General features: G+C 33.8%; 1 protein-coding gene across 1 annotated transcript; it reads left to right on the forward strand.

Annotated features, from left to right (window-relative positions):
• The first annotated feature begins 1,889 nt into the window (after positions 1–1,889).
• Positions 1,890–4,386, forward strand: LOC143580518 (putative WRKY transcription factor 48). Its single transcript, XM_077063518.1, has 3 exons — positions 1,890–2,718; positions 3,278–3,421; positions 3,580–4,386. Exons 1-3 carry the CDS (start codon positions 2,291–2,293, stop codon positions 4,034–4,036), a joined length of 1,029 nt encoding a protein of 342 aa, XP_076919633.1. The 5' UTR covers positions 1,890–2,290; the 3' UTR covers positions 4,037–4,386.
• The last annotated feature ends 10,830 nt before the right edge of the window (positions 4,387–15,216 follow it).

Here is a 15,216-nt window from a genome sequence, read left to right on the forward strand (position 1 = left end):
GCGACGACAAGTCATCACCACAAGATAAGACACGACGTCGTTTAGGTTATTTAGGAATAAAATAAAATTATTTTAGCTATGTCGGGTAATGGGACGACATGTCCTTTGGGCAAGCGCGACACATACACCATCGCTCAAAATATTTATTAGTCCGGAATAAAAGAAAAGGTAGAATAGAAAGAACATGTCGCGACAATGTGTCGTCGAGATAGACAATCAAGATGGCGCATCATTTTCACCCTTCCTGCCTAAGATGTAACGAAGACAGGTAATCGGTAAAAGTAAAAAATAATAAACATTCATACTATTTATGTTGGCCTTGTTGTAACTGTAGTCTAGCCTACAACGACGTCGAAATATCATCGCTAAGCTTCGTTGTATAGTTTTCCTGTAGTGTTTTATCTAACTAAAAAAATTAACATTAATAAAAAAAGTTAAACAAACGAAAAAAGAACTTCAAGTAGGCATCACTTAATTAAATCCCTGGAGTTGTTAACCAGTTCCTATAGACTATAGTTTAGCCAATTTTGTGGACTCCAACGGCATATTGATAGCAACCGGTAGGATACATTCCATGCGATTATTTTAATTATTGTTTCTTTAGATAATTGTTACTAATAAATAACGATTGATGATCATTATTACACCCAAAAATATCGAACACATGTTACTAAAATATGTCTTTGGGCACATCTAAATGGTTCGAGTATTGCATTATTGATGATTCATTTAAATATTATTGTAAGGCTGTATGTATAGCAGCTACGTGAAATTTATGCATGATAAACGCTTCATTTGATTTTTATTTTTTTAAAAGTACTTTAAATAGCGAAATTGATTTTTCGTTTCTTTTTTAAATGACTTTTGGAAATACACTCAATTACAGAGTGAGTTTTTTTTAAGACAAGATGTTAACTTAACGTTCAGACCCGATTCACTTAAAAACACCTTTAAGAAGGAAACCCACCACTATAAGAAAACCTCTCAAAGATATCAAGTCTTAACCATTACTCTCATGCTATTGGACCAATATGCCAATTGTATTAATCTCCATATCAACTCACGGAATTGTATTAACCTCTCTAGCAATCACTAGAGGCTAGAAAATACCAAGATACAAATAACAAAGATCTGTGTTCCTTAGGTATAAGTTTTAACACAATCTATATTTATGTTGACCAACAAATGCATGATGACAAGAGATACTTTTAGGTAAGGTTTTTGTATCATACAGGAAAGTATGAAATTTGATAAGGTTCAAAAAGTGTGAATGTTATGATATATATAGGATCGAATCAATACACAAAAACAATAAAATCATAACCGAATGAAGAAACTGATTAACACTGGAACACAGCTCGTCTTACCAACTTCAGCACACCTAGAAAACTATATATGAAATGAAATCAACATCATGTCACCGATTAACTAAGCAAACAATGTGAATCATTGGTCAATCGATGAAGATCCTCTCATGGTTGCAGCGATTGAAACCTCTTATGGTTGCAACGATCTAGAAGCCAAAAAATGAGATGGTCGATCCACTTAAACCTCTTATGGAAGCTCAACGTGTACACCCACGATGAAATCTTTTCCGGTATCAAAAACCAAACACAATGTTAAATTTTAAAGAAATTTATTCCAATTACGTTAACACATTTTAATTCATTTACAAACATTCTATGAACCAAACATCCACCTAATTAGCTGTTAGACGTCATCTGAGTCCATCTGATCACAAGTTTATCAAGCATTTATCTAAGTAACGTTTACTAGTTAATATATATAAGGTATTACTAGCTTTTGTTTAAGTTGTAACTACAATTATGCTAGCTATAAACCAAATAAAGTTTTAATAGCTTATGATAAACAATATGTTTTGTTAGTCTTTCTATTATAATCTAAAAGTGCTACTTCTATTGAATAAAAAAGGTATATACGTATCATATATTAAACAACTTAAGGGAATAAAAGTTTGTTTTGATGGATCAATTTTATAATTTTATATGTTGAGTGATTGAATTGAAAACCACCAATAAAGGGCCTAAATGAAATTTGTTAAGAGTTTGGGGAGCAAGGTGTAATTGACCCCACTTTAAATTCCCAAACAAGCTATCTCTCATCCCCTATCTCTCTCTTTCTCTACACTTTTTTGTATTGCAAAAAATATACAAAAAGCCTCTTCACACTTATACCAAACCAACCACACTCTCAAATCTTTTTTCTTTTTTTCTCTCTCTAGATTTAAAGAGCCTGCAAATGAAGAATATATGCCTTTGATATTCAGTTTATGGCAAAGAAAGAGGAGTTAAAGAATACAAACTTGATGGCAAACACAACATTTTCCGATCAGATGCCGGCAGCCTACGATGGTGGTCTTTTTGATGTGCCTCAAGGGTACTTTGACATGTTGGCTTTTCAAGACTATGGTAACACGTCTCTATTCGATTTGCTTCAACAACCTACTCCTCCAGGGGATTTGGTAGTTGAACAATATGAGAAGCACCATCTTCCATTACCGGTTTCCACCGTGCCGGAGACGGGTGAGTTGGTGAATACACCAACGCCAAATTCTTCTTCTGTCTCGTGCTCTTCAAACGAGGGTGCTAATAATGGTGACCAGGAGAATAATAATAATAATAATAGATCAGCTCATGATGATATTGTTGATGATGATGAGGATGATAATCAAGAAAAGAGTACTATTACTAACAAACAGTAAGAAATTAAAAGAACCCTTTTTGTTTCTTGTACTTTTGAACACACACAAATGGTTTTTTACACATAGTTAATTAATTGTGTTCTTTGTCATATCATTATATCATTAGCACACACTAATGGTGTTTCTTGTGTGTGTTTTGAATCATGATGATTAATCTTTTTTTTTTTTTTTACCATTCTTCTTTGCTAAATGAATATCAAGAAATCTTATAAATTATGTATAATTCAAGTGGTTTAATTTTACCCTGAAAAAGTAATCCATTTTCTGGTTTCACACATACGCGGTATTTTTATTTAATTTTTGAAAATTATTATTTTGATCAAGAAAAAGTTAGGCCTTTTCACACACATACACGCACCCAAAAGTAGATTTGATGAACAGATGTTTAAGTGATGCATATATTTTCTGGATTTGGTAATCTATATTCTTTTCTTTATCCATATTCTTTTTATATCTAATTATTACAAAAGTAAGTGTTCTTTTTTCAGGTTAATTATAGATTAAGATGTGGTTTATTCTTGAATAAATGTGAATCATGTTGAGTATGTTTTGTAGGTTAAAACCCAAAAAGAAGAACCCTAAAAAACAAAGGGAACCAAGATTTGCATTCATGACAAAGAGTGATATTGATCACTTGGATGATGGTTATAGATGGAGGAAGTACGGTCAGAAAGCTGTGAAAAACAGCCCTTATCCTAGGTATAGTACTCTCTCTCTCACTAGATTTCATATGTTTCTCTCTCTACACCCCTTAATTTTGTTGCCCTAATGTGCACAACATCAAATAATTAGTGTACAAAGTTCATCACTTTCCTTAGTAGTGTAAAATATTAAATAGATTATGTTGTTCAAAACAGGAGTTACCATAGGTGCACAAGTGTATCATGTGGAGTGAAGAAGCGAGTCGAAAGATCTTCCGAAGATCCATCGATCGTGATCACAACTTATGAAGGTACCCACACACACCCGTACCCAATAACTCCTCGAGGAGCCATTGGGATATTGCCTGAAACAGCCGGTTATGGGGGGTTTAGTGGCGGTGATGGTCTTGGTAGTGGTGGTGGTAGTGTTTCGTCTTTTCTTTTTACACAACCTTACTACCAACACCTACAACCACCACTACAATCCTATAATTTTCATAACCAAACAACACCATTAATATCATCTTCTTTAAGCTTTAACACCACTAACGCTAGCACCCATCTATCATCATACTCCCATCTCATTCAAGAAAGACGGTTTTGCCCTTCACCTTCGTCTACACTGGTTATAGATCATGGGCTACTTGAGGATGTCATACCATTCCAGATCTGAAAAGACGAATCCAAAGAGCAGAACTGAAGTACTATAGTTTCGACAATTAATCTTTCTAGTAAGCTTATGTACTAACAATGTACAAGGATCGGTTTTTCACATGTGGATCGAATACCTATTTATAGGTAAAAAGAAGCACACATTTCATCATGGGTAGGAAAGTTTGATCATCGATCAGTGTACGTACAATGACTAGGTTTTTGTTTGGTTTTTAGCTAGCTAATTATGAACTAAGGGTTGGCTTTGCTGATGTTGTTGGTTCTTTCGTTTATTCGTTGTACTTGCCAGATATTCCGATATTTTGCCATGGGGATTTTAGGTAAATGATTTTGTACATCAGCTAAAAGTTCTTATTCCATACTTATGGTTGTCAAAGTATGTCTTTGTGTGTATAATGCACATATACATATGCAGATAATGGTACACATTATTAGGGAACCGCAAATATCAAGCTCCCATGATTCTAGCACCAAATCTTTTAATTGCAAATATTGTAGTCAAACTGTTTATTTTATATTCTTAAAATAGGCTCCTAGAATTTCTCTTTGTATCTCATATATATGTAATTTAGTTTTATGTATCAAAAGCAAGTTTTGCATTACTTGTTCTTTTCTTAATATGGTATCAAGAGCCTTGCTCAAGTAAACCTAAAATTCTTCCCATCCCACTACAACCTCACCATAAACAGCCAACAATCATATATATTTTTTTCTTTCTTTGCTTCTTCCTGTTTCTTCCCCAAAAACGAAACTGCAATTCATCCCATCATGCCTCATACCAAACATAACATCAATGTTCCCTCCTCATCCCTACCAGTCAACAATGGCCAAACAAAGAACTCCGTTAGAATCTTTCCAAATCCATCATTCACTAAACAAAACCGGCCCTTCTTAGGGACATGCCAATGGTGCCATAAAAAGGGTCATGCCCTTGCAAACTGTTTTTCCTTCAAAAAGGTAAACCCAACAGCATTTGTTCCATGTTTAACTCAATTCTCACATATTAAAGGGGCTCAAGCACACACAATGAACACCTCAAATACTCCCACCACCAATTGGCTTTTCGACAGTGGCGCATCCCATCATGTCACAAATGATTTAGCAAACCTTTCTCTTCACACACCATATAAAGGAACCGATGAACTCGTAATAGGTGATGGTTCATGTTTATAAATTACTCATATTGGCTTTCTTGTCATTAAAACTTCTAATACTCCTCTTATTCTCAAAAATTTATTATGTGTTCCATCTTTATCACGTAATATCATATCTATATCTCATCTATGCCAAGACAATAATTTTTCAATCAAATTTTATTCATCGGTCTTTGTTATTAAGGACCGAGCATCGAAAATTCCGCTTCTCCAAGGCACAGCAACTCAAGGAATGTATGAGTTACGTTCTTCTCTAGCGCCTCTGACTCACAAACCTTCGGTTTACATGTCCCAACCGACTTCATCCATTACTTGGCATCGGCGACTTGGCCATCCAAATGATAAAGTTTTTAAGTCTTTATCTTCACTCATTTCCTTCAATTCTAGATCTCATGAAAACTGCAATTCATGTCTTATAAATAAAAGTCATCGATTACCATTCTCCACTTCTTCTCTTTCGTCTAATGCCCCATTAGATCTAATTTTTTTTGATGTATGGTGCTCGCCGGTTGAATCATTTGATAATTACAAATACTATATCATATTTGTGGATCATTATACCAAATATATATGGTTCTACCCATTAAAACGAAAATCCGATTCGCTTACTACTTTCATACATTTTCAAAAGTTGGTTGAAAATTATTTTCAGAAACAAATCAAACAATTGTTTTCTGATAATGGAGGAGAATACATTAAACTTCTTCCACATTTATCATCATGTGGCATATCTCACCTAACCTCACCACCCCACGCTCCCGAACACAATGGATATGCCGAACGACGTCACCGGCATATTGTTGAAACCGGCTTGGCCCTTCTTTCTCATGCTAAACTACCTGTCAACTTTTGGCCATTCGCCTTCACCACCGCTGCATATCTCATTAATAGGCTACCCACCCCCACTCTTCCAAATATTTCTCCATTTCAACATTTGTTCAACAAGATACCCAATTACAAAAAATTAAGATCTTTCGGCTGCTTTTGCTACCCGTGGCTACGCCCTTACTCTCCGCATAAATTACACTCAAGATCAACCCCGTGTATCTTTGTTGGATACTCATCAAATCAAAGTGCATACTATGCACTTGATCCAATCACTTTTAAAATTTATTCCTCAAGGCATGTTGTTTTCTTAGAACAAGAGTTTCCTTTTGAAAAACTATCAAATACTACTACAGAACCTCTTGACCTTTTTCGGCTTGGACACCAATTTCCTTCCCTATCTCCAATATCAACCAACCCAATCAGCCCACTATAAACACTTCTACACAACCTCTCACAAATTCCACATCCAGTACCCAATTAAATGCATCAACTTACAACCCAAGCTTAATCATTGAAACTATTAACCCAACTACTAATACCACTCCACAAACACCTGTTCCACTTACTGACACCTTCCCAACCCAACAAACAGAAGCCCAACATTCTGTTACAAGTTCATTCACAGATTCAAATTCCTCAATCCACCCAACATAAACCCAGCCCCCTGTTACAGCTCAATCCACAACTTCAAACTCAACATCCCACTCTTCAAATGACCAACCTCCTCCTAGTAATAACCGATCAACACGCCAAAATCCAAAACCAAACTCTCATTATCATAACTCTCAGTATCTCCTATACACCAATTCTCCTTCCTCACCACTTGAACCTCCCACCATAGCCCATGCGTTAAAACATCCTTCGTGGCGCAAAGCCATGCAAGACGAATTTGACGCACTTCAACGTAACCAAACTTGGTCACTTGTTCCTTCTACACAAGCGTTAAACCTTGTAGGTTGCAAATGGGTTTATCGGACCAAATACAAACCTGATGGGTCCGTCGATCGTCTTAAAGCCCGCTTAGTCGCAAAAGGTTTTACCCAAAGACCTGGCATAGACTACGTGGAAACTTTCAGCCCAGTAATAAAGCCCGCTACACTTCGTCTTGTTTTATCTCTTGCCGTCTCACAAAATTGGTCCCTTAGACAGTTAGATATCAATAATGCTTGTTTACAAGGTACTTTAAATGAAGACGTTTATATGGCTCAACCTCCGGGCTATATAGACCCCAATCTGCCTACCCATGTATGCAAATTAAATAAAGCGATATATGGGCTTCGTCAAGCCTCTAGTGCTTGGTATGACGAGTTAAAATCATATCTTCTTTCTCTAGGTTTTAAACCCACCATTTCAGATTCTTCCCTCTTTACTCTTCGTAATGGTCAGTCCCATATCTATGTTCTTGTTTATGTAGATGATATTATCATTACTGGTCCTTCTGCTACACTTCTAGATCGTTTCATCCATCTATTATCCAACAAGTTTTCTCTCAAAGACCTCGGTCCCTTATCCTACTTTCTTGGCATCGAAGTTATTCCACAAACCCATGGCATTCTTTTTTCCCAACAAAAATATATTCAAGATATTTTAAAAAGAGCCAATATGAGTGATTGCAAACCTATATCAACACCTATTACTTATTCTGAACCCCTCACCTCACATGGTGGCACCCGGCATCCTTCCCCAACTGAATATCGTACCTTTGTTGGTGCATTGCAATATCTCTCTCTCACTAGACCGGACATCTCTTTTACGGTCAACCGCCTATCACAATTTATGCATGCTCCATCAACCATTCACTGGTCTGCTTTAAAACGCCTTTTACGATACTTAAAAGGTACCATACACCACGGTATTTTTCTTCGCTCAAAATCTCCCCTTAGTCTCCATGCCTTTTCTGATGCCGACTGGGCAGGAGATAAAGATACCTATAAAAGCACAACGGGTTATATTGTTTACTTAGGCTCCAACCCAATATCATGGAGCTCCAAGAAACAAAGTACCTTGGCCCGAAGCTCAACGGAAGCAGAATTTCGAGCCATCGCATCAATGACGACTGAGGTCCAATGGGTACAATCTCTACTAACAGAACTTGGGTACTCATCACAAGCTATACCCACAATATATTGTGACAACTTAAGCGCCACAATGTACTCGGCAAATCCCGTTTGTCACTCAAGAATGAAACACCTTGCCTTGGATTTTCATTTTGTTCGAGAAAAGGTCCAAGCCGGCTCCCTCAGAGTCACACACATTGCTGGAAATGATCAATTGGCTGATGCCCTCACCAAACCGCTTCCTCGACACAGATTCACATTGCTATTATCCAAGATTGGCCTCACCTACGGATCATCCATCTTGCGGGGGAATATTAGGAAACCGCAAATATCAAGCTCCCATGATTCTAGCACAAGATTAAAACCTCCTTGATTCTAGCACCAAATCTTTTAATTGCAAATATTGTAGTCAAACTGTTTATTTTATATTCTTAAAATAGGCTCCTAGAATTTCTCTTTGTATCTCATATATATGTAATTTAGTTTTATGTATCAAAAGCTAGTTTTGCATTATCTGTTCTTTTCTTAATACAGATGCCTATGCCATGCTATGAGAATTACAAGCATCGATATATTAGTTGGCTTCTGGTCCAATGACATGTGGTGATGTCTAAGCTTGAGATGCTTAAGATCTCAAGTTTGAAATCTGACTCAAGTGGTTTTCCACAGTTATGAGTTTCCTCTTAAATGGTGTTTCTGAGTGAGTCAGACCTAAAACATCAAATCAGTGTAAAAGGTTGATATCCCTTCTTAGAAAGTCTAACTCGAGTATATGAGTGGTTTCAAATGTTGTTTGAAGAAACAAGCATCATTATATATGGATAACACGTCATGTTAGAAAACTGGTTATGGTAAACTGTTGGTTGAAATAACTGAACAGGTTTAGTTGACCATTTCATGGATATAATTAATCTCACTTTATATCCAAAATGATTTGTATATTCTTGCAAGCGTAAAAAATCGGTTTTGCACCATCAATAGGCCATAGAAAATATATCTTAATTTGTAAAGCTCAAATCCTACGTAAATATTTTAAAATTTTTTTTATAAGTTATCACTTATCACCTCGTTTGTTTGAATATTAAAAAAAAAAGAAGAATTTATCACCTCGTTTGGTAGTCTCAAAGATTTTCTCTACATACGGTTTTAATATACACAGGACTAGCGGGTGCATTAGTGTATATGTTTCAATCTAGCTCAGCAGATTGGTTTCAAGAATATATGATTTTTCAAGTCTTTGGATTGGTTTCAAGAATGGAATATATGATTTCTTCAAGTCTTGGATTGGTTTCAAGAATATATGATTTTTCGTGCGTATATGGTTCTCTTGGGCTTACATGTGGTTTCTATTGTGTATATTTACACTTTTATTTGAATATGTAAGTTCTAAAAATATTATGTAATTTGTTTGTAAGATTTGAAAAGCCAATAGTATAAAAGTATTGTATCTATGTGTAATATTTAAAGAGATGATGTAACATAAAAATATTTATAGGTTTTCTAATATTTAGCTAGAAGTGTAATCACTACAAGAAAATTGATCAATAGTGGCAACACCTTTAGCGGCGACGTCGATTATTAGCGAACGGCATCACCGCTAAAGGTGTCGCCACTAATAGCTTGATCCGTGTGCTTTGTTTTCACGCGCTCCTGATCACTGGTTAACATTTGATCCAATGGGTAAAAACCCATCTCCTTACCTTCTTCAACAATACCAAATCACACCCACACATACTTGTTCAAATCTAGATCTAGAGACAACACCACTCAACCACACCCTCATCATCGTAGCCATCGTAAACCACCAACCCATCTTCTTTAAGATGCAAGCCACCAACAACCTTCAGCAGCTCCTCCACTGCTATTAGGCCCATTTTGTGCTTAATCTTTTATATTTGATAATGCTTGAACGTTTATGTATGTTAGCTAGTCGGTTGTGCTTATTTGTATGTTTGGGCCCAATGCCATGTATGTTGGTGCCCAAGGGCCGTTAATAAAACAATCATAGTGCATGAGCACACACTATTTATAGTGTGTGTCTCTCATGCACAAAAAAAACTTTTGTCAATTTCTTATCCTTATCCATACTACAAACTCTCTCTACTTTCCCTTCTCTATTCCCTCACGGAAATAATATTAACAAAACAAGATCCGAGATCTCGGTCCTCACTAGTGATTTTCGCTAGCTAGTGTAGAGCTTGATCCAAGTAGACTAGTGTTCTGTTGTTAGATCCGAACAAGGGACCTACAATTGGCATCAGAGCTTTCGGGCTCTACTAGTTGTAGATCTTGTGTGACATTCGTCAAATTCGGATTTCGATTTTTATTTCACGTTTTATTTCAATAATATATACTTCGTACTTGTGGTTAAGCTTGTAAATCCGAACCGGAAATTTATCATTATAATTAATAATATAACCCTAGCGTGTGCGAGGTTTATCAAATTCCGTTAGTTTTATTTTATAAGTTTGGTCAAATAAACTTTAGGGGACTAAAGTGTGATTTATCTTAAAGCTATTCAAGTTTGAATCATTTACAACTAAATACCAAACATGAGGGTTTGTTTTGAAAATATAAAATACACACATACATATAAGCCAAAAAACCCTAACCCTAAACTAAAACCACCAGCCGCCCTCTCCATCTTCTCCCTCTTTTCCGGCAGCTGCCTCCGGCGACCCCAGCCACCTCCGGCTTCGGCGACCTAGCCACCTCCGGCCACCACCTCCGATACACCACCACTTCCCTCCCTCTCTTGGTTTCTCCGGCAGCCGAAGCCCAGTAAACCCGCACCCCCGCCGTCCTCCTTCCCTCCCTCGGCTTTCTCCGGTGACTGGAAAAACGGAGCTCCGGTGCTCCGTCATTCTCTCTCTCTGCCTCTCTCTCTCTCACGGCTTCTCTCTCTCTGCCTCTCTCTCACGGCTTCTCTCTCTCTCTCTCTCTCTCTCTCTCTCTCTCTCTCTCTCCGGCCGCGGTCACAAATTTCCGGCGGTTTCGGCTTGGGTTTTTCTCGGTGTAGAACCACTACCTCACGATCACCTAATAGGTAAATTAAATTGGGTGTCGGTGTTATTAATTTTCATATATCGAATTTAAGATTTAAATTCATTAATAACCGGTTATATATATTTGGTTATATACTTTGTAACGAGTCGGTTTGGGTATAGAGTTATTTTTGATTTGGGGAAAAGATGACCACACGGGAAATGGATATGTTATTTTCTTATGGGTTTAAGTTAACAATTGATATTTTGTTTCGGTTGGTTGATACATAAGTTGTTGAACTAGAGGTCACGGGTTCGGGTCTCATCTTAGGTCGGTTTTGGTATTGTTTGTTTTATACTTAATAAATTTATTATTACTATTAGTATTAACATAAATACATAAAGATTATTATTATTATTAACAAGATAATAGTTATTATTATTATTATTATTATTATTATCTTTTAACAAAAAAATTATTATTATCATAATTTTCATAATAATAGATTATTATTATTATGATTATTATTATCATTATTATTATGATTTTTAAGGAATATTATTACAATCTAATATTGTTAATATTATCTAATTGTTTTATTAAACCGAAACCCATGTCGGGCATAGTTAACATTTAACGTCATCGTCACTCGAGTTATATCTTTTTATCACTAATACTACTATTATTAAAATGATATAAGTATTAGTTATTATTAATGTGACACATATAATTATTATAATAATAATACTTATTATTATTAAAACTTATAAATCTATTAATAACGTTTTCAACAATAAAGTAATAATTATTATATTTATTATTACTACTACTATTATTAGTTTTAACAACAATTCTTAGTTGGTAGTACTACTATGTATTATTATTATCTTTATCTTATATATATATATATATATATATAAAACTTATTCTAAAATCATTATTATCATTTTCTATCATGATTATTAATAATATTATTATAAGCTTTAATATCAATTCATTCTTATAAAACCGAACTCTTAATTTAAACCCGTCTTGTTTCTATTTAATTTTGGGTTAGTTATTTAAAAGCCCATTAAAACAATATTATTTTATTTTTAAATTGTCAATTAAGTACGAGTCCCTAATCATTAACAAATTAACCGGTAATCCGATTTACAACCGAACCTTATCGTTCAATGTTTCCAATATAGTTTCATTATGGTTTCAAGTTCATTAATATATATTATATTATTTATTTTAGCTAAGGTGTTTATCGTTTCAAGTCGGATCTGTTCGTTTACCGTTCGAGCTTCATTTATTTATCTATTTATTTCTAGGTTTTATCAATCGAGGTGAGTACTTTCATACCCCTTTTTCCATCTTTCAATTTGGGGTGACATTTCATACTTATCAAACTAAATGCTTTATCTACTTGAATCTTAAACCCACAAACGTGATTATATACTTTACTTAAATAAATGCTCGATTTGGTGTTCTATGCTTACATGCTTATGTGTTTACCTCTTTTGGAAGGTTGATTCATAAAATCCGTGAACTATATGGTATTCTCTTATAGCACGGTGCCGTTAATGTATTCTTATTAACGACCTCATGAAATATGAATATATTTATAGACGGTGCCGTTAATGTATTCTTATTAACGACCTCATATAAAAATCCTGAACCATCTGGTATTCTCTTATGGCAGGTGTCGCTAATGTGTTAGCGATCTCATATTATCCATATTGTTGCTTTTATTTATCGTTTCGTATACAAGTTTTGTGCCTTTTCCTATTATATACTTATATGCTCAAACTTATGAATTGCTCACCAACCTTTGTGTTGACAAACTTTATTTTATGAAATGTTACAGGTTTGACTTTTGTTGACTCGAGGACTTGACGAAAACGTTACCAAGACCATTAGGATATTAGTAAAACGAACAATATAATTGTTACTTGTATTCAACTTGTAGTGTGGACGGGACGTGTTGTTTATTTGATTTGTTGAAATAAAATGAGTTAAATAAATATTGTCACTTTACATAGTGTCTTGTGTATTTGTCCAATCACGTTGCACACCGGCATGTTCCGCCGCCTTTGGTCGGGGTGTGACAGATTGGTATCAAAGCCACAAGACTATAGGATAGGTGGTTAGACGTAATGACCTAGTATAGTCTTTACTTTAGGGTCCTTATACATGTTGCCTATACGTGTTTACCTTACTTGATTTTTCAATATAGTTGTTTATTTATATACTTATTTATTTTATCAAATCATAAATATACACATTCACACACTTTCATAGTACTCCAAAGGTATCCTTACCTTAAAACGCAAAAACATTAGTTTTTATTGTGTTTTATGGATCACGAGCTTAACTTGGATCTTGTTGTTTCAAATCTCCTTAAAGATTGTCTCATATGAGATGACCACTTTAAATAGTCGAATGCGAGCGTTCCGCTCGCCATCCTAATTTTCGGTGTCAAAACAATAGAACTGCGGTGGTACGTGGGCTAGCGTTTGGACATGATGTTGTATTCTGATTTATTATTTTTTTTGTTTCAATCGTTATTTGAGTCGAAGACATGAAAAAGACGCGGTGGTACGTGCACATGTTTAGACTCCAACATGGTATTTTTTGTAAAAAAAGGTTTTTAGTGTCGGGATATCAAGTCATGGTAGTTCATGCACGATTTTTCCGCCTTAAAATCTTAAAACATTATTATTACCTTTCATGAATTTAAATCATTTTCCCTTTATTTTGTTATAAATTCTTATCACAAGCCTTCATTTATAAATGTTATATTTTTTATATCGTTAATAATTCTTTTATATCTCGATTTTATACGGTAAAGTTTTACACCAATTTTCTCATTTTGATTTAACAAGGATTTTTATTGCTAATTTGTGTTCATTAAAAATCTCTCCGGTATAAGTTAAAAAAATAATATATATATATATATATATATATATATATATATATATATATATATATATATATATATATATAGTTTAATCTATTCATAATGATTTTTAATATGTCATTTATTTTCATTAAGACTATTTACAAACAAAAATCTTATTATAAAAATTTCATCATATTAAGGAGGTTTTATGATAAATTTCACCTCAACATTTCAAGTAAATTTTTCCTTTTGTATAAACTTTAAATTGTCTTTAAAGTCCTTGTACAAAAAGTTTATAAAAATTTTATTTTTATAACAATTCCGTTTATTTTAGTCGATCACTTCAAAATTCTAATTATTTAAACTTCTCACGATATATTTTTTAATTATACTAAATTATATAATACACGTGGTAAAAAAAATTTTCGCTACCCAAATTTATTTTCATAACAACTTTCATCATGCAATCTTTAGTTCATTATAAATGTTCGCAAAAAAAAATAAATTATATCATACGATTTTCTGTGTTTTAAAATTCTTATGATAGTTTGCAATGATTTTTCAAGAAAGTCACAAACTTATGGCATGTAATCTTCTTGAAACTCTCATGCAAAACTTCATAGAAATTTTACTTAAAAGACAAAAAAAATCGTTTACTTGTGATTTCTCGATTTACAATGTCGGTCATTCTAACTTACCATAATATTTTTGCCACAAGACAGTAAGTAACGAACTTGGTAAATATATATATATATATATATATATATATATATATATATATATATATATATATATAAAAAAAAAAATTTCATTACGCAACTTTGTTTTCCCAAAGACAACATTCATTATTTAATATTGAAACCTCATAACAAATTTTAACATTCAATTTACGTATTTTAAATTTCCTCATAAGAAAAAAAAATTATTTTAAGTCTTTATAAAAAAATAAATAAATAAAATTTTGTGTGATTCACACGCTCGGATCTCAAAAATTCTATTTATATAATATATATATATATATATATATATATATATATATATATATATATTTATATTTATATATTAACTTATAATTTTTATTAATATCAAAATTTTAATGGATATTTCAAACATTATTTATAAATTATGATATTTTCAATTTAATACCTACTATTAGTCAAAATTTCCCTAAACGCAACCACAAGTTTCCCAAACACCCGTTTCCCATATCAAACTACCGCCTTAAATCAAACCATCCTCACACTTCAAGAGTATTCCCACGCACTCAAAT

The sequence above is a fragment of the Bidens hawaiensis genome, unplaced genomic scaffold (assembly GCF_021521415.1).
Source record: "Bidens hawaiensis isolate Kalapana, Puna unplaced genomic scaffold, B.hawaiensis_p1.1 tig00030509_1, whole genome shotgun sequence".
Classification (NCBI taxonomy): domain Eukaryota; kingdom Viridiplantae; phylum Streptophyta; class Magnoliopsida; order Asterales; family Asteraceae; genus Bidens; species Bidens hawaiensis.

What these genes read in the sequence shown, in the direction of transcription:
- LOC143580518 (XM_077063518.1), top strand. Translation starts at nt 2,291, where the DNA reads ATGGCAAAGAAAGAGGAGTTAAAGAATACAAACTTGATGGCAAACACA. An exon ending in AGTACTATTACTAACAAACA is followed by an intron (nt 2,719 to 3,277) that starts GTAAGAAATTAA and finishes TATGTTTTGTAG; the next exon opens with GTTAAAACCCAAAAAGAAGA. An exon ending in AAAAACAGCCCTTATCCTAG is followed by an intron (nt 3,422 to 3,579) that starts GTATAGTACTCT and finishes TGTTCAAAACAG; the next exon opens with GAGTTACCATAGGTGCACAA.